The sequence below is a fragment of the Delphinapterus leucas genome, unplaced genomic scaffold, assembly GCF_059928025.1.
Source record: "Delphinapterus leucas isolate spDelLeu-1000000601 "Yukka" unplaced genomic scaffold, BTC_Dleu_Yukka2 spDelLeu_asBTCV2_sq25, whole genome shotgun sequence".
NCBI lineage: Eukaryota > Metazoa > Chordata > Mammalia > Artiodactyla > Monodontidae > Delphinapterus > Delphinapterus leucas.
The window spans coordinates 1,083,409-1,108,545 of record NW_028322234.1 but is presented as its reverse complement, the minus strand read 5'-3'; the positions used below and the strand labels follow the sequence as shown (position 1 = coordinate 1,108,545).

Below are 25,137 nucleotides of genomic sequence, written 5' to 3'. Positions count from 1 at the left end.
CAGTCCCACTGTGACAGACAGGGACTGAGGCCCCCGAGTTGTGAGGAGTAAAGAGGCACTGCCCGGTGTGGACAGCAGTGTTTGTGGTGGCTATGGATCTCATTTCCTCTTTTCCAGTTTGTCTGTGGCTGGGAGTTCCCCCATTCTCACCAGGCAAGACCATGGACAGGAAGTTAAGAAAGAGGCTTTTAATGAAAATATAGTATGTGGAGGGCAAAGGCCAAGGGCCCTTGTTTAGGAAGGAACATGAGGACCCAAGAGGCTTCCTGCCCCTGTGGACAGCAGAGCCAAGTGCTACAAAAAACGCCTGGAAGGGTGGCCTGGGCCCAAGCTGCCTGCCCTGCAGGGCTCAGGGGGGCTCGGCACCCCGTCCTAGGTGGGACTGCCAGCAGCCAGCAGCAAGGTACAGGGAGCACCTGTTCCCACACGGTCCTTTTAGTCCATTCCAACAGTACTCTGAGCAGCCCTGGAGGCTTAGTGAGGGCTCCAGCCTGGCAGAGCAGAGGGTGGGCTGAGGGCAGAGGTCGCTCCAGGAGGTGAGGGTCATAGCCAGGTGCTGCTGCTGTGTGAGTAGCTGTGCTCCTGGCCCGCGCTGAAGCCCCGCAGCAGCTCAGCCTCGCCCCCGAACACCAGGCTCTCCACGTCCACCTCCAGCTCCTCTGCACGGGGAGCAGGCCAGTCAGGGGACCTGGGCCACTTAGCCCACTCGACCCCTCCGCTTGAGGGCACTTACCTTGGTCTGAGTCGGAGCGCTCAGAGGAGAGGCCTGAGGAGTCCAGGCTGTCTGCTCGCAGCCGCTCGCGCTCGCCCGCCCCGGCCAGCCCCCGGAGCTGCTCCAGCTGCTGCCGCAGGCTCTGCTGCTTGCTGCGCAGCTTCTCCTTGAGTCGCCGGGCCCGCTGCTCCTGCTCCTCCAGCTTCTGCAGATTCGAGGGAGCAAGGGGCTGGGGTCAGCTACCTGGGGTCTCGGGCCTCAGCCCAACACCACTTAACGGCAGACCTTGGCCACGTGGTGACTGCTTGCTCCACACGGGCTCACTAGATCTGGGCCCCAGAGGGTCGCTCCCACATCCTACAGGAAGCTAGGCCCTCCTGCCCTCCTGTCCCATATAAATGGCCCAGGAATTCTGTCCAGATGGGTGGGGAAGGGAGGGCACCACAATCTCAAAGGCCCTCGGGGCCCAGTCAAGTGATGTGAAGGAGTGGAGTGTCTGGTGTCAGGCAACAGGGACTGTGGGGGACTGGGGCACACCAGCGAGTGCATACTAAGGCTCGAGGCAGTGGCCTAGGCCAATTACTGCCACATGGAAACAGGCCCAGTGTTGCCAGATCACCCAGTTTTTTAAAGAGAAGCAGGGAGATCACATTTTTTCATGTCAAATGTCCTTTTAAGTGCTGCCAACTAATTTAAATTTTTAGAAAACTACAGACCAAACAAAGGCTACCAGTTTGTAACTCCTCAAGACCCTCCCAGGAGTCCTAAGTCTTCAGCATTAGTCCCCTTCTGCTGCCCCCACGCAAGCTCTGCCAGCCCTGAGTTCCAGGGACTGGAGGACCAAGGGTTCTCCCATCAGGGTCCTCAATGGACGGAAGCCTGCATTCAGTCAGCAAGAAGGGGAGAATTGGGTGAGGGGGCATTTGGACTGGGAGTAGATGAATGAATAAGAGCTGCCCAGGCAAAGATAGGGGAGGAAGAAGCATCCAGGCAGAGGGAAAATGGGAAAAGCATGGAGAGTTCAGCTTTTTTGGTGCGGAATGGGGAAAGATGAGACCAGTGGCAAGGCCTGTGTTGTGAAGGGCCTTGAGTATCACAGGAAGAAAGAAACTGAAACTGTCCTGTCAGGAGCCATGGAAGGTTTTCAGCAGGAGGCAGACCTGGACAGATCTATGTGGTGCAAAGAACATTCTAGGGGGCTTCCCTGGCGGCGCAGTGGTTGAGAGTCCGCCTGCCGATGCAGGGGACACGGGTTCGTGCCCCGGTCCGGGAAGATCCCACATGCCGCGGAGCGGCTGGGCCCGTGAGCCATGGCCGCTGGGCCTGCACGTCCGGAGCCTGTGCTCCTCAACAGGAGAGGCCACAGCAGTGAGAGGCCCGCATACCGCAAAAAAAAAAAAAAAGAACATTCTAGGGCAAGGTGGGGAGGACAGCCAGGTGGAGGCAAAACAGGAAGCAGGGAGTCCAGGAGAGGGGTGATGGGGCTTCAAGGAAGGAGCAATCCCTAGGTCCTGCCCACGGGCCAGCCAGCACCCAAGGTCACACATCATCCCTCCGAGAACCAAGTCAGCAACTCCATGTGAGAAACTGGAGCCGGCTATCTGGCCAGGGTGTTATTCAGCCACAATGAGGAGAACGCAGGCACCTTTGGGACAGTGCTGACAGTTTCCACACCACGATTTATTTGCTGCATGGCACCTCCATCTGTCTCTGCCACTGCCCCCTGTGCCCACAACAGGGCCTGGCAGAGCAGGTGCTCACTTGTTGAAGAAAAGAATGCCAGTCAGGAGACCTAGGCCTCGGTTCTGAATCTGCCTCTCAGCTGGCTCTGCCTCCATTTCTTCCTCTGTCAAAAGGGCCAGGAGAGCAGGAAGAGGCCTCTATTGTTTCCAAGTCCCTTCTAATCCCCACTCTGTGGAGCTGCCTTGTGCTTGAGTCAGCACACCCCCACTCCCATCCATCAGGGGGCGCTGAGCTCAGCCCGGGCAGCAGCAAGAGCCCTGGGAGGGTGGCTCACTGGCGTCCTCTTGGTACTTTCCCCCTCCTGGCCTCTGGAGCTGCCTCCCAAAGCAGCGTTGGGACACCCCCCCCCCGCGCCCCACCCCACCAACCGCCGAGAACAGGAGGCCTTCAAGGATGGGGGAGAGGAAGAGCAAGAAACAGCCCTCTCCAGTCCGAGGGACCCTTACACATGACCCCTCACAGAATGCCCCCCATACAGAGGAGGAAATGAAGTCCAGAGAGACTACATAACTCGCTCAGGGTCTCACAGTTGGGATCCAAGTAATAATTGCTGTAATAACAAGTGAACTTTTATTGGAGGAACTTGCTTAAAGCCTCAGAACAATCCTGAGTTATTTTCTGCTTTTCTTCCTACTTAACAAATTTGGAAACTAAAAGCACAGAGAACTGTCCAATGTCAGGCAGTTGGGCTATCACCTCAGACCTCTCTCCCCAGTTCCACCCAGCCCCTCCCTACTACCCCTTTCCAAGCATCCTGGCAAGCTGGCCCTGGGGCGCCAGAGTAGCTTCTTACCTGGATGTGCATCCTGGCCCTGCGCAGAAGGCTCAGTGTGGTGTATCGGGCACAGTCAGCCCCCAGGGGCATCTGCTGCTTCAGCTGCTCCAGGCACCGCTTCAGCTGAGCCCTCCTGTGGGGGAAGGGGTCTAGAGGGCAGTGCCAGCCCAGGCTTGCTGGCCAGATGAGGGACGGCAGGGGAGGGAAGGCCAGAGGGAGGCAGTTCCTGGGGCCTGGTGCTATCAGGGCAGGGTTGGGACTCACCTGCGCTTCTCCAGCTCGTTGTGCACAGACCTGCCAATGCCAGGGAGGATGCGGTGAGGGGGTGTCAGCTACTGCCCACACCTTCAGTCCCAGGGCTCCCAGGGCCTCAAAATTCACTACAGATGTGTATCCCAAACTAGCCCACTGTGGGGACCTTGTGCTGGCCTCAGGCACCTGAGTCCCAGGCAGAGGCAGAGACAGTAAGGAGGCCTGCCCAGGTGACTGTGGGGTCCAAAGGAGGCCCCTTAGCAGCAATCAGGAAGGGCTTCCTGAACAGATGACATGTGAGCTGAGCCCAGCAACACAAGTTGCCCAAAATGGGTAGTGGGGGGAGAGGCATTCAAATTGGGGGGAACAGTGTGCAAAGGGTTGAGAGTAGGAGAGAAAAGGAGAAAGCCTGTGGGGGAAAGCGAGTGGTTTGATATGTGCTGTATTAGGAGTGTGAGTGGAAGCAGGACCCAGAACTATTCACCGTTCCAAACACACCAGGGGTGCTCGAGAAATAGTCCTTGAATGAAGAGTGTGTGCTTGGGGGATGGGGAAACGGCAGGAGGTGTCTGAATGCTTTCAGAGCAGGGTACCTGGCCCAGAAGATGCGAGCAATAAGGAGGAAGTTGGCAGTGGAGGGGCCCGATGAAGGACGGCGTCCATCCCCCCCCATTCCCCGCTGCCCCAGGCCCTCCTCACCGCCCACTGTCCAGCGCGCCAGGAGCTTGGGGAGACCGCTTCCTCCTCCTGTGGACTGGGCCCGGACTTCGGTGTGGGCACAGGGACGCATATCCATGCTCTGCCTCTGCGAGAGACAGCCCCCGCCCACGTCATGCTGGGGCTAGTTCCAGCGGGATCCCCTGGCACGGCACGGTCAGGGAGGGGCTTTTGGCTACAGGGCCATTTCCCCACCCCCTCCAGCCCCACTGCCCGCGGACCCCTAAATTGAGGGCGGGGTGCCCCAGGACTACTGCCCTAAGGCCATGCATCCTCCAAGTTGGGAGCCAAGTCCAGCCCAGGCCAGTGTCAGCGAGGTCGCCGCCTGGAGTCCGACCAAGGGTTCTTCCTCACCTCTCTCGCGGCGCTCCAGGAACTCCGCCGCCTGTAGCAAGACCTGGATGTTGCTGGCCACGGGTTCCATATCGGCGACAGCTGGCTGCGTGTGGGCCTAGGATGCTGGCCGGAGGAGCGGCTGCACCACTTTTGTTACAATGTAACTGACACGGTGCAACAAACACAGACGCCCGGCCCGCCCCCGGAACGCCCCGCCCCGGGACAGCCCAGCTCTTGGCCCCGCCCCTGGAACGTGCCCGAGAACCGCAGCCCACCCTCCGCGAGCCCGCCCGCCCTCTAGGACTCCCGTAGGGCTTCTATGGGCGCCGGATCCAGGCCCGGCCCTTGGGCGAACTCCCGGGCTGGGGGTGGGGGTGGGGTTGTGCTGCGTCTTGCCGCTTCGCTCAGCGACCCAGCGCCGGTTACTTGGCTTTTCTGGGCCTCAGTCTCTAGCCCCGTGCTGGTGGCAAGAGGCCCGCGCACTGAGTGGTGCTCTGGGGGCCGGTGGTCCCGCGGAGGCCCCCGGCTCCGCCGCTGCACGTGGGCGCCACGGAGGTGGGGCCGGCGGGCACCCTCGCCCATTTGCTCTTTGCCTCTTGAGGCTCGCGGACGTCACCTTGGGGGCGGGGCAGGGGGCCTCTCAGGCACTATTGGCTGCGTGCGGCTCCGCCCTCTCCCGCTGCTGGTCAACACGTTCGGGCGGGAAAAGGAGCAGGTTTCAAATTTGAAAACCCTGGCTATGGGGGCGGGGTTGAGCGGGGAACAGGGCCCAGTGCGCAAGCGCCGGGGGAGGGGGCGCGGACCTGGCTCCTGCGCTCCAGGGTCTGTGCCCTTGCCTGCTTGCCATCTGCCCCCGTAGCCCCCGCTGGGCTCCTCCTCCTCATCTGCAGGGAAGCTATTGTTGCTACGAAAACGTCAGAAGGGTAGCAACTTGAGAACTGGCTTGCTTCAGAGTCCTGGGTTCTGGAGTCAACAGAGTTGAGTTCCTGTCCTGTCACCGCTACTTCTCAGCTGTGTGACTCGGGAAGTGCCCTCCCTCCCGTAAGCTCGGGAAGCCCTGAGACAGCGTCGTTGAAAGATCAGAGCCCACGCCTATGCCGTGCATTTCCAAGGCCTGTTGCAACCTCACGCAGGCTTCTTCCTCCCACAGAGCCCCTGGTTGCCTTACTCAGTCCATGAGCCCTTCTTTTTTTTTTTTTCAATATTTATTTGTTTATTTAGCTGCGCCGGGTCTTAGTTGCAGCGTGCGGGATCTCGCTCCCTGACCAGGGATGGAACCCGGGCCCCTTACATTGGGAGCGTGGAGTCTTAACCAGTGGACCACCAGGGAAGTCCCCATGAGCCCTTCTCTAACGTGACTTTCTAGCCTCCCGAAGAAGATGATGCGGTGATTTCTAGGGGCAGCACCAGTAGGTGTAGCCACACCTTCGGGGACAGTGACAGTCTAAGGGTGGAGACCGGAAGATAAAAGCAGCTGTTACGGGGTGGAGCATTACTGCCAGGCTGGGGCTGAATCTGTGACCTGGAAATGGAGAGGAGGGAGAAGGAGGAACTAGATTCTCTATAAAGAGACAGTCCTGGGTAAACACATGGCACATGGCAGTCAGTCCTCAGTTCCTTGGAAAAAAACCTTTGAGTTTCTCTAAGAGTCAATTCCAGAGGAGTCACTGACATGCCCAGCCAGAACAGCTGCCTGGGACTATCCACCCCTTCACCCATCCATTCACTCATGAAATATTTGCTGAGCACTTGCTGGACCTTAGGCGCTGTGCTGGGAGCTGGAGAATACAAGCGTGGGCAAAACCAGACAGGGTTCTCGCCTCTGCAGAGCTCTCAGGTGAGGGGCAGAGAGACCCGACATAGTAATCACACAGTAGAGATACGCTCTGACAGGTCCTCACAGGAAAAGACACAATGTAAGGGCATGTCCTAAGGAGAATTTGACCTAATCAGGGAGGTCAAAGAAGGTTTTTCTGGGGAGGTGGATGAGTAGGTTTTATCTATGTATAGGAGGAATGTAGAATCCCAGTCACACTAACAGCAGGTGCAAAGTCCCTGAGGCTGAAAGGAATGTATGCAGATGGAAAGAGGCCAATGTGGCCAGCATAGAGAGATCAAAGAGCATGGAGCAGGCTGACACTGGAGAGGCTGGCAGGGCCCAGAACAGGCTGAAGTGTTCCCCAAACCCCCACCTGCAATTAGTTATGTCTGAAGAAAGGAGTCACAAGACTTGTGAATGAATTTCCAATTTTATTTCACTAAAGTCAGCACCCACACAGTGTAGGCACAAACCCACTAGTCAGATATCTGGGACCCAGGTGGCCCAGCCTTGGAGCAGGGGTAGGATTGGGGCAGGGTTGTGGGGGAGTGTCTGAAGGAGGAGAGCTCCCAGCAGAGGAAGGGAGCTCTTAAAAACAGAGTTAGGGCTGCTCCAGCTGGAGGCTGTGGAAGTGAGGCAGGGGCTGCAAGGGGAGCTGAAGTAACCACATTGAGGAGTTTGGACTTCGTCCTAGGAGGGTAGGATTCGAGCTAGGGAACAACATGGCCTCAGGGCTCCCATGAATTGCGCCAGGGCCACTAGCCAGAGGAGAAGGAAGCAATCCTTCCCAGGGAGCAGGCAGGTGGAGAGGATGGGGCTCCTGCCCCAAGCCCTTGGATGCCCTTCTGGGCCCCTCTGAGAAAATGCTAGTGCTAGTGCCATCTGCACAGGGCTGGGCAGAGGCCTCCAGGGCTCTTGCCCCCTCAGCAGTGACTGGTCTTAGAAGCTCTTCCCCAGACCCCCAGGTCCTGCATGGTCCAGCCTGCACACTGCAGCCTGTGGGCTCCCTGCTGTCTCCCCACCCCTTGGCCCTTCCTGCCTACAGTAATTGTGGCTATGCTGCCTGCACTTCAGTGCAGGTTCTGTCAGAAACCAGTATCCTCTGGGCTCCAAGGGACAGTGCCTGCCTCTGTGCCCTGAGTGGGAGAGGAGAAGGAGACCCCTACCCTGCTGTCCTGCCCCAGTAGGACTCCTTGAAGAGGGCAGCTTGCAGGGCCTTGGCACCAGGCTCACCATCCTCTCCCACCCTAAGGACAGGATGCCTGAGGAGATGGCTCCTGCTGTTCCCCTAGAACCCTTTCACTTCCTTCCCCGCAGCTGAGAGTAACAGCGGGAGGGGAGGTGGGAGTTGGGGCAGTATTGGAGCTAGGGCCTGGCTCAGACCCCGGACCCTGCCCAGCCCCCTCCCTATGCTCCCTGTCCCAGCCTCTCCCACTTCACTCATCCTCCCCTCTTCCCAGAGAGTAGCATTCCTTAGTCACTGAGCTAACCAGGTTGTACCCCTGCTGAAAGGCCCACCAGGAATCCCTCGGCCCTCAGGACAAAGTTCAAGCTGGGCTGTGCCCCTCCTCCTGCCATGTCAGGCCACACACCCTGCCCTTGCCCATTTCCCTGCCTCTGCCAGCTTGGCTTAACTGTCACTTCCTCCAGGAAGTTCTCAGGCCTCCAGTTTTCAGAGCACCCTTCTGAAAGCAGCAGTGGCCCTGTGTCCCTCAGGGTCAGCCACCTCTGTCTGACTATAACCACGGTGATAGAGGAAGCCAGTGTTAAGAAAGGGGCTTGGCCAAGCTATAGTGGAGGAGCAGGGGGCGGTGGGCCTTGGTGGGCCTGGGTCTCTATGTGCACAAGAGGCTGGTGTTGTACCAGTCAACAGGCCCCCAACTTGGAGGCCACAGTTGGAACGCCACGCCCCCCAGGCATGTTGTCAGGAGCTGTACAACACAGTGATTGACAGAGTCAGGGAGGCTAGCTGCTCCCTCTTTAAGTGCAGTGGAATAGGCCATGAGGCCAGGCCTGGCTAGACTACAGTCCCAGTTACCCTGGATGAGGTCACCGGGAAAAGGCCTCTGTAGGACCTGTAGTATGTCCACTTTTTTATTCCTGATATAGGTAGTTTCTCTCTCTCTCTCCCCCGCCCGTCTTTCTGAGAGTTTATCAATTTTGTTAATTTGTTTAAAGAATCAACTTTGGATTTCTTTTGCTCCTTTGTTTCTTAAGATGGAAATGTACATAATTCACTTTATTCCTTTCTTCTTTTCTGCACATTGCTTTCACTGCATCCCAAAAACTTTGATGTGTTATAGTTTTGTTTTATTTTGTTTTTCATTCACATAGAGATATTTTCAGAATTTTTCTTTGACCTGAGACCTGTGGGTAATCTGAAGTGTTTTCCATAATGTCCAAATATTTGGGAATTTTCTAGATGTCTTTTTGTTATTGGTTTGTAATTTAATTCTATGGTGGTTAGAGAATATACTCTTATGATTTTGATCATTTGAAATTTATCAAGGCTTGTATGGTCCAGTACATGATCTATCTTGATGAAGGTTCATAGGCATGTAAAAATAACGTGCATCCTCCGGTTGTTATGTGTAGTGTTCTCAAAGTGTCAAATTAAGTTGGTTGGACTTCCCTGGTGGCGCAGTGGTTAAGAATCCACCTGCCAGTGCAGGGGACACGGGTCCGATTCCTGGTCTGGGAAGATCCCACCTGCCGCGGAGCAACTAAGCCCATGCACCACAACTACTGAAGCCTGCGCACCCTAAAGCCTGCGCCCCACAACTACTGAGCCCGTGTGCTGCAACTACTGAAGGCCGTGCGCCCTAGAGCCCATGCTCCGCAGCAAAAGAAGCCACCGCAATGAGAAGCCCGCGCACCGCAATGAAGAGTAGTCCCCACTCGCCACAACTAGAGAAAGCCCACGCGCAGCAACAAAGACCCAACAAAACCAAAAAATTTAATTTAATTAAAAAAAATTAAGTTGATTCATTGTGTTGCAAAAAAGAAGAAAAGTTTATATCCTTACTGATTTTGTTTTGTCTACTAGTTCTATCAAGTACTGAGAGATAAGGTTTTTTGTTTGCTGTTTGTTTGTTTTGCGGTACTCGGGGCTCTCACTGTTGTGGCCTCTCCCGTTGCGGAGCACAGGCTCCGGACGCGCCAGCTCAGCGGCCATGGCTCACGGGCCCAGCCGCTCCGCGGCATGTGGGATCTTCCCGGATCGGGGCACGAACCCATGTCCCCTGCATCGGCAGGCGGACTCTCAACCACTGCGCCACCAGGGAAGCCCGAGAGATAAGTTTTAAAAATCTCCAAATTTAATTGTAGAATTGTCTATTTATCTCTCTAGTTCTGTCACATTTTACTTCATATGTTGTGAAACTCTAGGTGCATATGCATTTATGATTGTTATATCTTCTTGTTGACCTAATTATTTTTGTATTCTGAAAAATCCCTCTTTATCTTTGGCAATCTTCTTTTCTTTAATACTATTTTGATATTAATATAGTCACAACAGCTTTTGATCAGTGTTCTCATAGTGTGTTTTTTCCCATCTTTTTACCCTTAACCTAACAGTGTCAGTATTTAATATGTTTATCTTGCAAATAGCATATGATTGGGGAGTTCACCCCCTGTGGTCTGATAATCTCTGCCTTTGAATTGTGTTTAATAAAATTATTTTGACATAGTTGATTTTAGGTCTATCATTTTGATTTTGATTTTGTATTTGTCCCATCTGTCCTTTTCCCCTTTTCCTTCCTTTTCTGACTGCTTTTGGATTGTCTTTATCAGACTTCCATTGCGTATCTACGATTGGCTTCTTATCATTACCTCTTTCAAGTGGTCTTTCAAGTGTTCACTTTAAGAACTATAATAATATACATCTGGGCTTCCCTGGTGGCACTGTGGTTGAGAGTCCGCCTGCCGATGCAGCGGACACGGGTTCGTGCCCGGGTCCGGGAAGATCCCACATGCTGCGGAGCGGCTGGGCCCGTGAGCCATGGCCGCTGAGCCTGCATGTCCGGAGCCTGTGCTCCACAACGGGAGAGGCCACAACAGTGAGAGGCCCGCGTACCGCAAAAAAAAAAAAAATTATATATATATATATATATATATATATATATATATATATATATATATATATATATATATATATCTTGGGACTTCCCTGGTGGTCCAGTGGGTAAGAGTCCGTGCTCCCAATGCAGGGGACCCCGGTTCGATCCCTGGTCAGGAAACTAGATTCCACATGCATGCCGCAACTAAAGATCCTGCACGCCACAGCGAAGATCCCGAGTGCTGCAACTAAGACATGGCGCAGCCAAAATAAATTAATTTTTAAAAAAAGAACTATAATAATATATGTCTTTAAATTATCACAGTCTACCTTGAATTAATATTATACAATTTTAAACATAATGTAAGAAACATACCATTATGCTCCCTTTTACTCTCTACCACCATTTTTACTACTGTTGTTATATATTTTACTTCTATATGTGTTAAAATTCCTAAAACATTGCTATAATCCTGCTTTAAACAGTCAATTGACTTTTTAAAAATTAAGAATAAGCAATCTTTTATATTTCATTACACTTTACCATTTCCAGCATTCTTCATTCTGTCCTGTAGAGCTGGGTTTAACCTGGTACCGTTTTCCTTCAACCAAAGGAACTGCCTTTGGCGTTTCTTATAGTGTGGGACTTTTAACAACACTTTCTACCAGCTTTTGTTGACTGAAAATGTATTATTTCATCTTCATTTTGGAAGCATATTTACACTACATATAAGATTCTAGGTTGACTGCCTTTCAGCACTTTAGTTATGTCACTCATTTGCCTTCTGACTAGTATTTCTTTTCCAAGTCAGCTGGAATTCTTATCGCTCTCCCCCCACATATGTAATGTGTCTTTTTCCTCTATTTCTTTTTCTTTTTTTTTTTCAGATTCAAAGAGTATATTTTTATTTTACCATGTAAATAATTTTGGAAATATGACAGTACATTAAATATAAGCTCTTTTTTTTTTTTTTTTTTTTTTGCGTTCCGCGGGCCTCTCACTATTGTGGCCTCTCCCATCGTGGAGCACAGTCTCCGGACGCGCAGGCTCAGCGGCCATGGCTCACGGGCCCAGCCGCTCCGCGGCATGTGGAATCTTCCTGGACCGGGGCACGAACCCGTGTTCCTTGCATCGGCAGGCGGACTCTCAACAACTGCGCCACCAGGAAAGCCCCCATGTACCTTCTTGAGGGCTGTGGTAAACTATTTCTCTGTAGTAAAAAATATCCGTGATACTCTTCTCTACTGCCTCTCTCACGTATAAGATGGCAGTATTTAAATTGCTTATATTGGACTTCCCTGGTGGCACAGTGGTTGAGAGTCCGCCTGCCGATACAGGGGACATGGGTTCGTGCCCCAGTCCGGGAGGATCCCACATGCTGCGGGGCGGCTGGGCCCGTGAGCCATGGCCACTGAGCCTGCGCCTCCGGAGCCTGTGCTCCGCAACGGGAGAGGCCACAGCAGTGAGAGGACCGCGTACCGCAAAAAAAAAAAAAAAAAAAAGAAGGTACATGGGGAGTCACCATGAGGAAAGAAGTTGGAAAAAAATATCATTCCTGCAGCTCTGAGAATCCTTGGGTGGGACCTGTGGAGGCAGGAGGTTCCTGTGGAGATGGACAGCAGACTGCAGAGGTGCACCATGGCCTGTTGCCGCCATCTTTCTTTGATCTTATATCCACATTGGCACCATGATTCTCTCATACTATGATATTTAAGAACATCCCAAGATAAGAAGTGATAACCATTTAATATGTTCTTAAATGCTTTAGCTTCTTTCAGCTTCTCTAGGAGTTTCTGCTTGGTGCTTCTATTGCCTCCAGAGTTGAGTGCCACTCCAAACTCACTGTCACATCCTCATCGGCATACTAGGGCCTCTTGTGGGTCATGTGCTGTCAGGGACCAGCGAGTCTGTAAAGATCTATTTTGTTTTAATATTTTCTCTTTATCTTTGATTTTCAGCTGTTGGATATGATACACCTGCGTGTGGTTTTCTTTGTGTTTGTCTTGCTTGGTGTGTTTTGAGCTTCTGGAACGTTTTTCAATCTTTATTTCTTCAAATATTTTTTCCTCCCCTATTCTGTCTCTCATCTCTTTGACCCCAATTTCATGTATGTTTCCCAGTTTCATAGTATATCAAGGGTAATTGATGCTGTTAATGTATTTATGTGTTTTTTTACTCTCTGCTTCAATGTGGATAAGTTCTATTTACTTGTCTTCAAGTTTGCTTATTCTTTCTTCTGTAACATCCAATTTGGTGTTTAGCCCATCCATTGTAGTTTTTATTTCAGCTATCATATTTTTCAGATCTAGAATTTCCACTTAGTCATTTTTTGAAAGTTTTCTATCCATATCCCAGAATATCTCATTATCCCACGTGTTAATTCCCTAGGGCTTCCATAACAAAGTATTATAACTGAGTGGCTTACAAAAATAGCAATTTGTTCTCTCACAGGTCTGGAGAAGTCCAGACTCCAGGTGCCAGCAGGGTTGGTTCCCTCCTGAGGGAGCATCTGTCTCAGGCCTCTCTCCTCACCTCTGGGGCTGCCAGCAATTCTTGGTTTTCCTTGGCTTGCAGATGCATCACTTCAGTCTCTGCCTCCATCTTCACAAGGCATCCTCCCCTGTGTCTCTCTGTGTCCAAACTTCCCTCTTCTTTTTTTTTAAAAAAAACATTTATTTATTTATTTATTTTGGCTGCACTGGGTCTTAGTTGCGGCACATGGGATCTTTAGTTGTGGCATGTGGGCTTCTTAGTGCGGCAATGCTGACTTCTTAGTTGCAGCATGCAAACTCAGTTGTGGCATGCATGCAGGATCTAGTTCCCCGAGCAGGGATCAAACCCAGGCTCCCTGCATTGGGAGCGTGAACTCTTACCCACTGGACCACCAGGGAAGTCCCAAACTTCCCTCTTCTTATAAGGACACCAGTCACTGGATTAGGGCCCAAGCTGACCTCATTTTATAACCATATCTGTAAGGACCCTATTTCCAAATTAGGTCACATTCAAAGGTTCTGGGTGAACATGGATTTTTGAGGGACACTATTCAACTCATTATTCCCCCTTCTCTATCCCAATTATTGTTCTTTTCCCATTATTTTATATATTTATAATAGTTGTTGTATGTCCTTGTCTGCTAATTCCAATAACTTGGCGTTTTTGTTTTTTTTTTTATGTGGAGGGGACTTCTTCTATTGACTCTGTTTTCTCTTTAAAATTAAAGCACATTTTCTTGCTTCTTCTCATGTCTTATAATTTTTTTACTGATTCTAGAATATAAAAGTGAGGGAAAATATAATGGAGTATAACCATATTGAGGTATATATTGTTTTGCTTTGTTTTGGTTATTTTCTTAAGAGTGTAAGTCCTTACCTATCTGGCAGTCAGAGGGAGAGGCCCATCATTCAGATTCCTCTTGAGCTGAGCTTTGTGAGAAGTTTAGCAAACTGTACAGTTAGAAGGAACACACTCCACACGAGACCACCATCACTTCTGACCCTAACTGCAAGTTCAGGGGTTTCTCAAAACCACTGTTGGGGATGACAGTTTTCTGGGACTCACAGAACCCACTCAAAGCTATTATACTCACTATAAACACTGTATTATACAGTTTCTTACAGGGAAGGGATACAGATTAAGATTAGCCAAGGGAAGAAGCTCATGAGTCTGGGGAAGTATGAAATGTGGGACTTGGGACTTCCCTGGTGGCACAGTGGTTAAGAATCTGCCTGCCAATGCAGGGCACATGGGTTTGAGCCCTGGTCCAGGAAGATCTCACATGCCGTGGAGCAACTAAGCCAGTGCACCACAACTACTGAGCCTGCGCTTTAGAGCCCATAAGCCACAACTACTGAGCCCATGTGCCACAACTACTGAAGCCTGTGTGCCTAGAGCCCATGCTCTGCAACAAGAGAAGCCACCGCAATGAAAAACCTGTGCACCACAATGAAGAGTAGCCCCCACTGTCCATAACTAGAGAGAGCCCGCATGCAGCAATGAAGACCCAATGCAACCAAAAAATAAATAAATAAAAATTAACTTAAGTTAAAAATAAAAAAAAAAGAAATGTGGGACTTCTGCTCCTGCTTTCTGTGTAGTCAGGACATATTACTTTCCCAGTATCAACATATGGCAATATACACAGACTACTGTGAACTAGGGAGGCTATTCTGAGCCTCAGTATTCAGTTTCAGGGGCTCCATTACTTAGGCGCGATTGATTGATTGGTTAATCTCAGCCTCCAGCTCAACTGATACCATGTAACCCTAAATCACCTGTGCGGTCTTTCTGGTGTGACCTGTCCCCACCCTAAGGTGTAGTCAGCACCCACCCTCAATTATGCCTTGTTCTCTGGCTAGCCCAAGGCCCCCAGAGAATAAGGCATAATTTAGGGGAAACAAAGATATCACCCAGAACCTGAGGGCAAAATCCAGACCTCCTCTGGGGCAAAGTTAAATTCTTTAGGACACAGGCCACCCCTTGCTTTTGGCCAAGGCTCTTATAGCAAAATGATCCTATTGCCTAGGAGTTGGGGGGCCAGTGTTGGTACAGGGATAGACCTAAAGAAACAGCTATCTGTCCTATAAAGCCAGTACATACGTTTTCATAGTTTTGTACTAATTCAGTTATTAATTTTCCCCCTTGCATCTTATGATAAACTTGTGCAGAGCTATTTAGCATAGAAATTAGCTGAGGATTAGGTAAATCCAGTCCTTCCTCAGGCCAGTCATTTTCCACCTGTTTTACTTCCTTAGGGGGCTTTAACTCAATTTCCCAATACACTTGACTATGAATATCAGTATCATAACAAGGCCAGTGTTATACCCTATCCTCAGTGTGGCAGCAGACGTGGCCTGAAAAGCTCTGGCACGTGACCAGAGTCCCACTCGGCCATTAACAATTAGTCCAGTTATAGAAGTGTCTCCCAGAGTGATGGATGTCATTCAGGTTTGCAGACTTCCATTCACTTATTTTAGGCTCCAAAAGCACGAGTGGTCTCAGCAACATGTCATCATCCTTTCAGGCATTCTGGTGTAATTGAGCTAAGAGACAATAACGTCTCACTCTGAGCCTCTCCCGAGGCACCAGTGTAATATTGGGTTTCTCTCATTGCAAAAACCATTAAACTTTACGCTCAGCTACCATTCCTCCTCCTCCTCTCCATTCATACCCTAACTTTCCCACTTTGGGAGGGGCGTTAGGGGGGGCCACTGTGCTGGTCCAGATTGTCAGCAGCAATACAAGTCTATGGGACTTCCCTGGTGGCACAGCGGTTGGGAGTCTGCCTGCCAATGCAGGGGACCAGGGTTCGAACCCTGGTCTGTGAGGACCCCACATGCCGTGGAGCAACTAAGCCTGTGTGCCACAACTACTGAGCCTGCGTTCTGGAGCCCGTGAGCCACAACTGCTGAGCCCGCATGCCACAACTACTGAGCCTGCGCGCTGCAACTACTGGGGCCCACGCACCTGGAGCCCGTGCTCTGCAGCAAGGGAAGCCATTGCAACGAGAAGCCCGCACACCGCAACGAAGAGTGGCCCCCACTCGCTGCAACTGGAGAAAGCCCGCACACAGCAGCGAAGACTCAATGCAGCCAAAAATAAATAAATTAATTAATTTAAAAAAAATACAAGTCTAGTCTAGCACTTGCCCTCCCACAGGCCACTCTCACTCCTGTGGGGTGGGGTTAAAAGGGTACAGAACTGGTGGGCCAGCCCAATTACTAAGCAATATAGCTGCATTCACTCTCAGAGCCAATTTTGCCAGATGGGGTGAAGGCACAACCCACACCATCAGGTCCTTAGGAATCTGACATAGAGGTTTAAAGGTATAGCGACAGTTTCTTAGGGATCACATCTGCTTCCAGCACCTGCAGTTGCAGCCCTTACCCCGGGACCACTGCCTCAGGTAGGACAAAAGAGGTTGAGGTGATGTGAGGAAAAAAGAAAAAAAGTATAGTTATACCAGTTATACCACCCTTCCCACCTCCTCTTCCCCAAGTACCACTCCCCCAAAAGCAGAGGATCTATCTAGTGGGGACTATCCCTTGCCCCCCCACCATGCTGACTGTGAGTGCACACTCATAATGGTGTATAAACCAGCCCTTCACGCCTTTATTTCTCCGCGTTTTAGACAAAAGAAAAAGAGTTTCACATTGCTAATTAGAGAAATGGAAATCAAAACTACAGTGAGGTATCACCTCACACCAGTCAGAATGTCCATCTCAAAAAGTCCACAAATAATAAATGTTGGAGAGGGTGTGGAAAAAAGAGAGCCCTCCGACACTGTTGGTGGGAATGTAAATTGATACAGCCACTATGCAGAACAGTATAGAGGCCTTAAAAACTAAAAATAGAGTTATCATATGATCCAGCAATCCCACTCCTGGGCATACACCGAGAGAAAACTCTAATTCGAAAAGATACACACACCCCAATGTTCATAGTAGCATTATGTACAATAGCCAAGACATGGAAGCAACCTAACTGCCCATTGACAGATGAATGGACAAAGAAGATGTGGTACATATATACAGTGGAATATGACTCAGCCATAAAAAGAATGAAATATCGCCATTTGCAGCAACATGGTTAGACCTAGAGATTATCATACTAAGTGAAGTAAGCCAGAGGAAGACAAATACCATATGATATCACTTACGTGTGGAATCTAAAACAGTGATACAAATGAACGTATTTATGAAACACAAACAGACTCACAGACATAGAAAACAAGTTTATGGTTACCAAAGAAGAAAGGGGGTGGGGAGGGATAAATTAAGAGTTTGGGATTAACAGATACATACTACTTTATATAAAATAGGTAAACAACAAGGTCCTACTGTATAGCACAGGGAATTGTATGCAATATCTTGTAATAACCTCTAATGGAAAATAACCTGAAAAGGAATATATATATATATATATATTCCTTTTCAGATTATTTTAGTTTTATATATGTATATATAAATGAATCACTTTTCTGTGCACCTGAAACTAACACAACATTGTAAATCAACTATACTTCAATTTTAAAAAGTTTGAATTGTCTGTTCACTTCTCCATAAAACTTACTCTGAGGATGACATCTCTGTCCACCCACTTCATGAACGCAGGTGGCCACCTCAAGTGAGCACCCCAGGAAACCTACTTGTTAATTCAAATCATCTTCCAAACCTGGAAGGGGTTCTTCTGATGGGCATCACATGTACTATTTTAATGCACCCCTCAAATTCCCATAGTGGTTTCCACAGGGCTGTGCCCCATATGGTCATCCTGTTAATAGGTCAGTTTTGCATTGCCCTCTGCCTGACCATATGGTCAGGCCATTGGCCCCTGTCTGTGAGTCGGTAAAAACCCAAATATAAGGGCTTTTTACTATTGTCCAATTCTTCCATCACTGCTAGGGAAAAAGCAATCTGGCTCCCTGAGTTGATTTGCTTTGATTTTCTTCTATCAAAGAAAGTCAAATTTTCTATCAAAGATTTTCTTCTATCTTCCTTCCACACAGGAAGCTGTCCACTCACCATGGAACTACCATCCACAAACCAAGCAGCTCTTTGGTGGTCAGTGGAGGGCTGTTCATAGGGCACTGGCCAAGTAGCCCTGTGACCATAGGATCCAGCAGTTCCTCAGGTGGTTCCAGAGTCAGCACTGGAGGAAAAGAGTGAGTACACACTTCCCCTTCTCTGGTAGCACGTTCCTGTACCATTTCTATTGTATGATGCGACCCTCCTGGGCATTGCCCTCCCCATTAGAGCATTTCTCCAACATCACCCAAGGAATTGTGGGTATTTCAGGTTTCAAGGTTATTTTATGTCCCTCAGTCACAGGGGAAATCTCAGAGTCCAAAAGCAAGCTAGTTAGTACTGATTTTCTCTCAAATGCAAATATTCTGGTCCCAAATCCCAGAAGTTGCCACTAGGTGGCACTCACAGGCTTTTGCTGTAAACTCCAGTCTGCACTCCACACCGGGCTTTGGTACAGCAAATTAACAACCTGTTGGGCTCTGGCAATCTCACTGGTTCCCACTTAGCGTGTTCAATCAATACTGGAGGAAGGGTAGATTTCCATGCCTTCTGATTTACAACGCTGGTAGGGGAAGCTTTCCCCAGTCAGACACAAAATCCATCCCCATAATACATTCAGGTAAAGAAGATGCAACCACTTCACATAGTCTGTTCACACCTTCAATTTTCATCCAAACTTTCACCTTTATCCCATCAACCACTGCATTCCTATATCCTCACAATCTAGCTATAGCACTGTTAGGACTTCACATACAGATTTTGGAATCACAGTGCATGGGGAGGGGGGGGATCCCATAACAAGGAGTCCCAGAAAAGTCGCTTCAGCATCCTCTGACCATTTTACTCACTCAAGTTCATATGGCCTTGGGCCTCCAGCAGGGGTCAGTCCTTATCTTGATTAAACCCCAGGTAATTTGAGGTCTCTAGCCATCTTTGCCTTCCAGCTTTTAAAATTCCTCCATACAAGGGTAAATAAAGCAGACTTATTTACGGCCCTTCATTACTGGAGCTCCTGCTCGCTTCAGCAGCACATATACTAAAATTGGAACGATACAGAGAAGATTGGCATGGCCCCTGCACAAGGATGACATGCAAATTTGTGAAGCATTCCATATTTAAATAAATAAATATATATATATCAGGGCTCTCATCAGTCCACAAAACTTCCAAGAGTGCTGGATTATGACCTTTGTTTTGACCCCATAAAGGTCTGCCTTATTCATCCCATTACTAAATAATCATTGACAGATTTCCATGCTGCTAGGATGCGTCCCATGACCCTCCCTTTGTTTTTCCCCAGTCTCTCGTGACTCATTCCAACCATCTTCACTGTTTGTTGTTTCAGTATCATTTTTCCCTTCGATAGTGGCCCTAAGACTACTGTCTATAGCTCAGATCAACTGTAATCCAAGCTTGGTCCAGTCTCAGGATCTGCCTCAACACTCTCTTTTGCTTTCATTGTAGCTATTACAGATAACACAGGCAGAGTGTATTTCACTTATTTCTTGTTACTTTGCATTTCCCTATGCATCCAGTGAACCAACTCCTTGGGAGTGGACTCTATCATTTCTAACTCCCATTATTGACTTTTGCCTCCAGTAACTGATCAAGGCATAGCTGCAGTTCTGTACCATGGTGAACACATGGCCCTCCAGGAATGAAAGCTTCATCATACCCCACCGTCTCTCCCAATTCCTAGAGACAGTGAGCGACTCATCTGCGAGTACACCTTTCATACTCAAACCAACCAATCTGGAGCCCACACCACCCCCCTTACACTCTGGGTCACCCTCCCCCTTCCCTGATCACCCCAGAGCCAGTTAACAGACAGCGCTGGACAGTCCACTGAAATTATTCAAATTAGCCAACTCTAAGCCTACTTACCCCACCTCACCCATTCCCTCCTGCAGGAACCGCAATACAGGCTTTTGCCCATATTTCCCCCTCTGCCTCCTGACCAAGGAGGGAATGCTTTCCAATCCATTTTAGGAGACTGAAACCACCTGAAGTTTAACCCCGTGTGGCCCTTCATGGCCTGGCATGCCTCCAGTTTCTAGGGACTCTGAGTATTAACTTCTTCCTTCATGACGGTCATTTCCTGTCTGTGTGTCTTACAATACTTGATTAAAACAAATCCCAGGAACTCTAACAATTGGAGCAGGATAGTTACAAACTGCTCTTGGCTTACTAACTGGATCCAACAGGCCGCAGCAATTGCCAGGAAGGCACTGCTGGTTGTTGCTGTGCCTGCCTCTTGTTGGCTGTTGCACCATATTGGTTTTTGTGGGGTGCTGCTAAGGAATCCCAACCTAAATTGTGGATCGTGAAAAGCTGAGTCCTCCCTGAGCTGCTGCATAGGCTACAGTGTCAAGTGTCTGAGACTGAGTGCCGAGGGGCATCTTTCTCCATGTAGGCAAAGCACCCAGGGTCCAGGACAGAGTGCCTGGGGGTGTACAGGTAACTAGCTACATTAGTTTCTCAAAAAGTCCCTACAGAGGACAAGGAGTGACTTCCCTCCTGGTGCCATGAGATAAGTCTGATCCACTGACCAGGCAGCACTGACCATTGGTGGGGCTGACTGAGTCATTTATAGAAAGTGCCTAGTGTCTGGGATGTTATATGCTCCTGGGGCACTTGATAAACCACCACCCCTTTTCCCTTTGAGCTTTGCTGAGTCAAAATTCTGGCCTGTTCTGTGGAGTAGTGGGAGAGTACTCCACTACCTGCTCTCTCGTGTGTCACGGGCCATTCGTGGAGTCAGTGTGAGAGTATACTCCTCAAGGGACCATGGCACCCTACAAACGTCATTTTTCGGGTGGCAAACCTCTTTGCCGTTGTCTGCTTGTTACTGTCACCATTCGTCCCCTGACCCAGTGGGATGTCAGGGGCCATCCCTGGAGACCAGTGGCTCAACGTTTAATGAAACAGGAACATCTGGGTCTGGCTCTCCCCAAGCCCTTGAGAATGGAGTCCAATTAATGTTCACAGGCAGCAAGACTGGCCTGAGAAAGGTGTGATTATCAGGAATCCAGATCTCTCAGAAATGAGGGTTTGGGTTACATTACCAGATAAGCCACCAAGACCTGTTAAGGTGATAGGTGAGGATGAGGAAAACTTACAGTGGATACTGGAAGAAGGTGAGGATGGAAACTAGCTGCAGCCCTGACACCAACTGCAGGCAACGGTGAGTGTAGTTTGTCTCACTAACCTTCCTTTTCTAAGTTATCCTCCTGCAAGACAAGAGGCCAACAGGACCCATGGAGGAGGTCCTTCCTGAGCCTGGAGATCTGTGTGGTGCAACAAGTGGACTGTCGTGGCTGTGAGTGTATGCTGGTTGGAGAGTGTGAAAATGGTCCCTGCCTCTCGCTCTCTGGATCCACTGCCAAGCTTTCACTAGAGCCCCACGTCCCCGAGCCAAAGCCTGACCACAAGGCTTTGGGTAGAAAGGCAGACCCATTCAGGCAAGATGAGTCTCCCTTTTGGCTTGAGAACTCCTCTAATGCTTGACTGAATCTTTCTTGGAACCGTGCTGCAGTCTGAGACTTTCCCACCCGGCTCTTCATTCTTCCCTCTCTCTGTGCACAGGTGTCTGGCCTGCAACTTGGTCTGAAGGCTCTCCCCACCTTCTCCTGCTCCCTGCACTAAAAAATCTCCAGCTCAGGCTTCCCTGGTGGCACAGTGGTTGAGAGTCCGCCTGCCGATGCAGGGGACACGGGTTCATGCCCCGATCCGGGAATATCCCACATGCCGCAGAGTGGCTGGGCCCGTGAGCCATGGCCGCCAAGCCTGCGCGTCTGGAGCCTATGCTCCGCAACGGGAGAGGCCACAACAGTGAGAGGCCCGCATACCGCAAAAAAACAAAACAAAACAAAACAAAATGTTGCTCCCATTTGTCTTGCTTTGTATGATATTCCCAAGAAGTCTTTGTCTAACCCCAAAATCACAAAGATTTTCTTCTAGACATTTTATAGTTTTAGGTTTTACATTTAGGTTGATAATCCATACACAAAAGTATGTTTATATATGGATCATCAACCTAAATGTAAAACTGTGTGGATGTCCAGTTGTTCCAGCACCATTTTTAAAAAGACTATCCATTCTCCATTAAATTACTCTTGTACCTTTGTCAAAAATCAATTGATCACATATGTGTGGATCTATTTATAGATTCTATTGTCTTCCACTATATGTCCATCCTTTAGCCAATACCACAGTGTCTACTATGGCTACTACTATAGCTTTAGAATAAGTCTTGAAATCAGGGGCAATGAGTGCTCCAACTTTGTTCTTATTTTTCAAAATTGTTTGGGCTGTTCTAGGTCTTTACTGTTCCATTTCCATTTTAGAAGCAGCTTTTCAGTTTCTACAAATAAAATTGCTGAATTTTTTGGTGAGATTGTATGCATCTATAGATCAATTTACAAAGGATTGAAATCTTAACAATATTGAGTTTTCTCATTCATGAATACTATATATCTCTTCATATATTGAGCATTTCTTTGATTAGTCCCACAGATATTTTGTAGTTTTCAGCATACAATTCTTACATATATTTTGATAGATTTTTTCCTAAATATCTTACAATTTTCAGCACTATTATAAACAGTATTGGTTTTTATTTTAAAATTCAATTTCCAAGTGTTTGTTGCTAGTGTGTACAAATACAACTGATTTTTTTTTGTACTTTGTGTAACCTGTAACTTTGCTAAACTCACATTGATTTTAGTAATTTTTTGTAGAGTCTTTAGGGTTTTCTAGGTAGGACTACAATCATGTAGTCTGTGTTTTGTATCTTTATAATCTATGTCAGCGGTCCCCAACCTTTCAGGTGCCAGGGGCCAGTTTCGCGGAAGACAGTTTTTCCATGTATGTGGTAGGCGGGCAGGGGGGAAAGGTGGGGATGGTTTGGTTCAGGTGGTAATGCGAGTGATAGGGAGCGGCAGATGAAGCTTCACTCGTTGGCCAGCTGCTCACCTCCTGCTGTGCGGCCTGGTTCCTAACCTGCAGACCGGTAGCAGTCCGCGGCCTGGGGGTTGGGGACCCCTGATCTATATGACTTTATTTTTTCTTGCCTTGTTACATTAGCTAGTACTCCCAGTACAGTGCTGAATAAAAGTCATGAGACTGGACATCCTTGCTTTGTCCCTGAACTTAGTAGAGAAGCATCCAGTCTTTCACCGTTAAGAATGATGTAGCTGTAGAAATTTCATAGATTCCTTTATCAGGTTGAAGAAGATCTCTTGTTTCTAGTTTGCTTAGTTTTTTAATCACAAATCATAATGAATTTTGTCAAATGCATTTTCTGCAGCTTTTGACATGATCCTATGATTTTTATTCTTTGGTCTGTTGATATAGCAAATTACAGTAACTGATTTTATAACGTTGAACCAACCTTGCATTTTTGGGATAACTGCCTCCTTCCTTTGGTCATAATGTATTATCCTTTTTATACATTGCTGCATTTGTTATTTAGAAGCTTGCATGTTTATTCAGAAGTTTTTTTAAAATTTCCAAATATTGGGGAATTTTCCAGATATTTTTCTGTGAATTATTTCTAATTCAGTTCCTTTGTGGCCATAGACCGTATTTTCATGATTTAAATTCTTTGTTTCACGGCCCAGCAGTCTATCTTGGTAAATGTTCCACATGTACCTGTTTTCAGAATATGCATTCTGCTGTTTTCAGGAAAGTGTCCTATAAATGTTAGGCCAAGTTGATAGTGTTGTTCAGGTCTTCTTTATTATTACTCTGTTTTTTTCTGTTTAATTTTTAAAGAGTGTCTTCAAGTATAATTGTGAATTTCTCTATTTCTCCTTTGAATTCTATCAGTTTTGCATCATGTGTTTTGAAGATTCATGCACACATAGGATTGTTATGACTTCTTGATAAATTGATCGTCTTATCACTGACCCTAATTATCCCCAGTAATAATCCTTATAATGACATCTACTTGGTCTAATATTTATATATCCAATCCAATTTTTTTTAACTGGAATATGTTTGATTTACAATGTTGTGTTAGTTTCAGGTGTACAGCCAAATGAATCAGTTATACATATACATATATCCACTCTTTTTTAGATTCTTTCCCCATATACGTCATTACAGAGTACTGACTACAGTTCCCTGGGCTATACGGTAGGTCATTATTAGTTATCTATTTTATATATAGTAGTGTGTATATGTCAATTCCAATCTCCCAATTTATCCCCCCCCACCCTTTCCCCTCTGGTAACCAAAAGTTTGTTTTCTACATCTGTGACTCTATTGTTGTTTTGTAAATAAGTTCATTTGTACCATATTTTTAGATTCCACAAATAAGCCCAATATTCCCTTGATTAATGTTTCCATCCTCTTACTTTTAACCTACCTGTGTCTATATATTTAAAGTGTATTTCTTGGGAACTTCCTGGCGGTCCACTGGTTACGACTCAGTGCTTTCACTGCCAGGGTGAGGGTTTGATCCCTGGTAGGGGAACTAAGATCCTGCAAGCCACATGGTGCGGCCAAGAAAAAGAAAAAAAAAGTGTATTTCTTGTAGAAAGCAAATAGTTGGGTTTGCTTTTTTATCTAATCTAATAATTGGATACGTTTTGGGGCTAATAATTGTGTTGTTTAGACCATTCACATTTAATGTAATTAACAATATTGCTGGATTTAAAGCTACATCGTGAAAGTTGTTTTCTATTTGTTCCATCTGTACTTTTTGAATTAACTTCTGAGTTTTTTAAATGACTGTATTTAGTTTCATTATTGGCTTGCTAGTATACTTAAAAAAAATACTGGTTGCCCTAGGGTTTACAATATATATATTTTGACCTATCACAGTCTACCTTCAGATAATATTGTGTCACTTCACATACAGTGTAAGAAACTTACAAGAGTATACTTCCAGTTCCTTCCTTCCATCCTTTGTGCTATGGTTTTCATACATTTTACTTTTACATATGGTATCGACTCCAGAATATAGTGTTACTCTTTTTGCTTTGGATAGTTATTTACTTTCTAACATGATTAAAATGAGAAATATATATTTTTTTACCTTTATTTATTTTTACCATTCTGGTACTCTTCATTTCTTTGGGTTGACCAAAGTTTCTTTCAGTTATCATAATCATATTCCTTCTGCCTGAAGACCTTCCTTTAATATTTCTTGTAATGCAGATGTGCTAGCAATGAATTCTCTCAGCTGTTGCTTGTCA

General features: G+C 47.8%; 1 protein-coding gene and 1 non-coding gene across 3 annotated transcripts; one reads left to right on the top strand and one right to left on the bottom strand.

The window, feature by feature from the left end:
- Positions 1–173: 173 nt before the first annotated feature.
- LOC111169839 (max dimerization protein 3) lies at positions 174–5,656 on the bottom strand. Of its 2 annotated transcripts, XM_022564377.3 has the most exons (6): positions 4,554–5,653; positions 4,182–4,287; positions 3,495–3,524; positions 3,249–3,363; positions 734–917; positions 425–659 (listed from the first exon to the last, which is right to left on the bottom strand). In XM_022564377.3, the coding sequence occupies exons 1-6, from the start codon at positions 4,621–4,623 to the stop codon at positions 544–546; spliced, it is 621 nt and encodes a 206-aa protein (XP_022420085.1). In that variant the 5' UTR covers positions 4,624–5,653; the 3' UTR covers positions 425–543. The 2 variants fall into 2 exon arrangements, with proteins under 2 accessions (XP_089761240.1, XP_022420085.1); XM_089905114.1 differs by having other exon boundaries at positions 174–917; positions 4,554–5,656.
- Positions 5,657–18,947: 13,291 nt separating this feature from the next.
- Positions 18,948–19,054, top strand: LOC115802279 (U6 spliceosomal RNA). The gene has a single exon (XR_004022708.1). It is a non-coding gene; the product is annotated as a U6 spliceosomal RNA (small nuclear RNA).
- Positions 19,055–25,137: the final 6,083 nt, after the last annotated feature.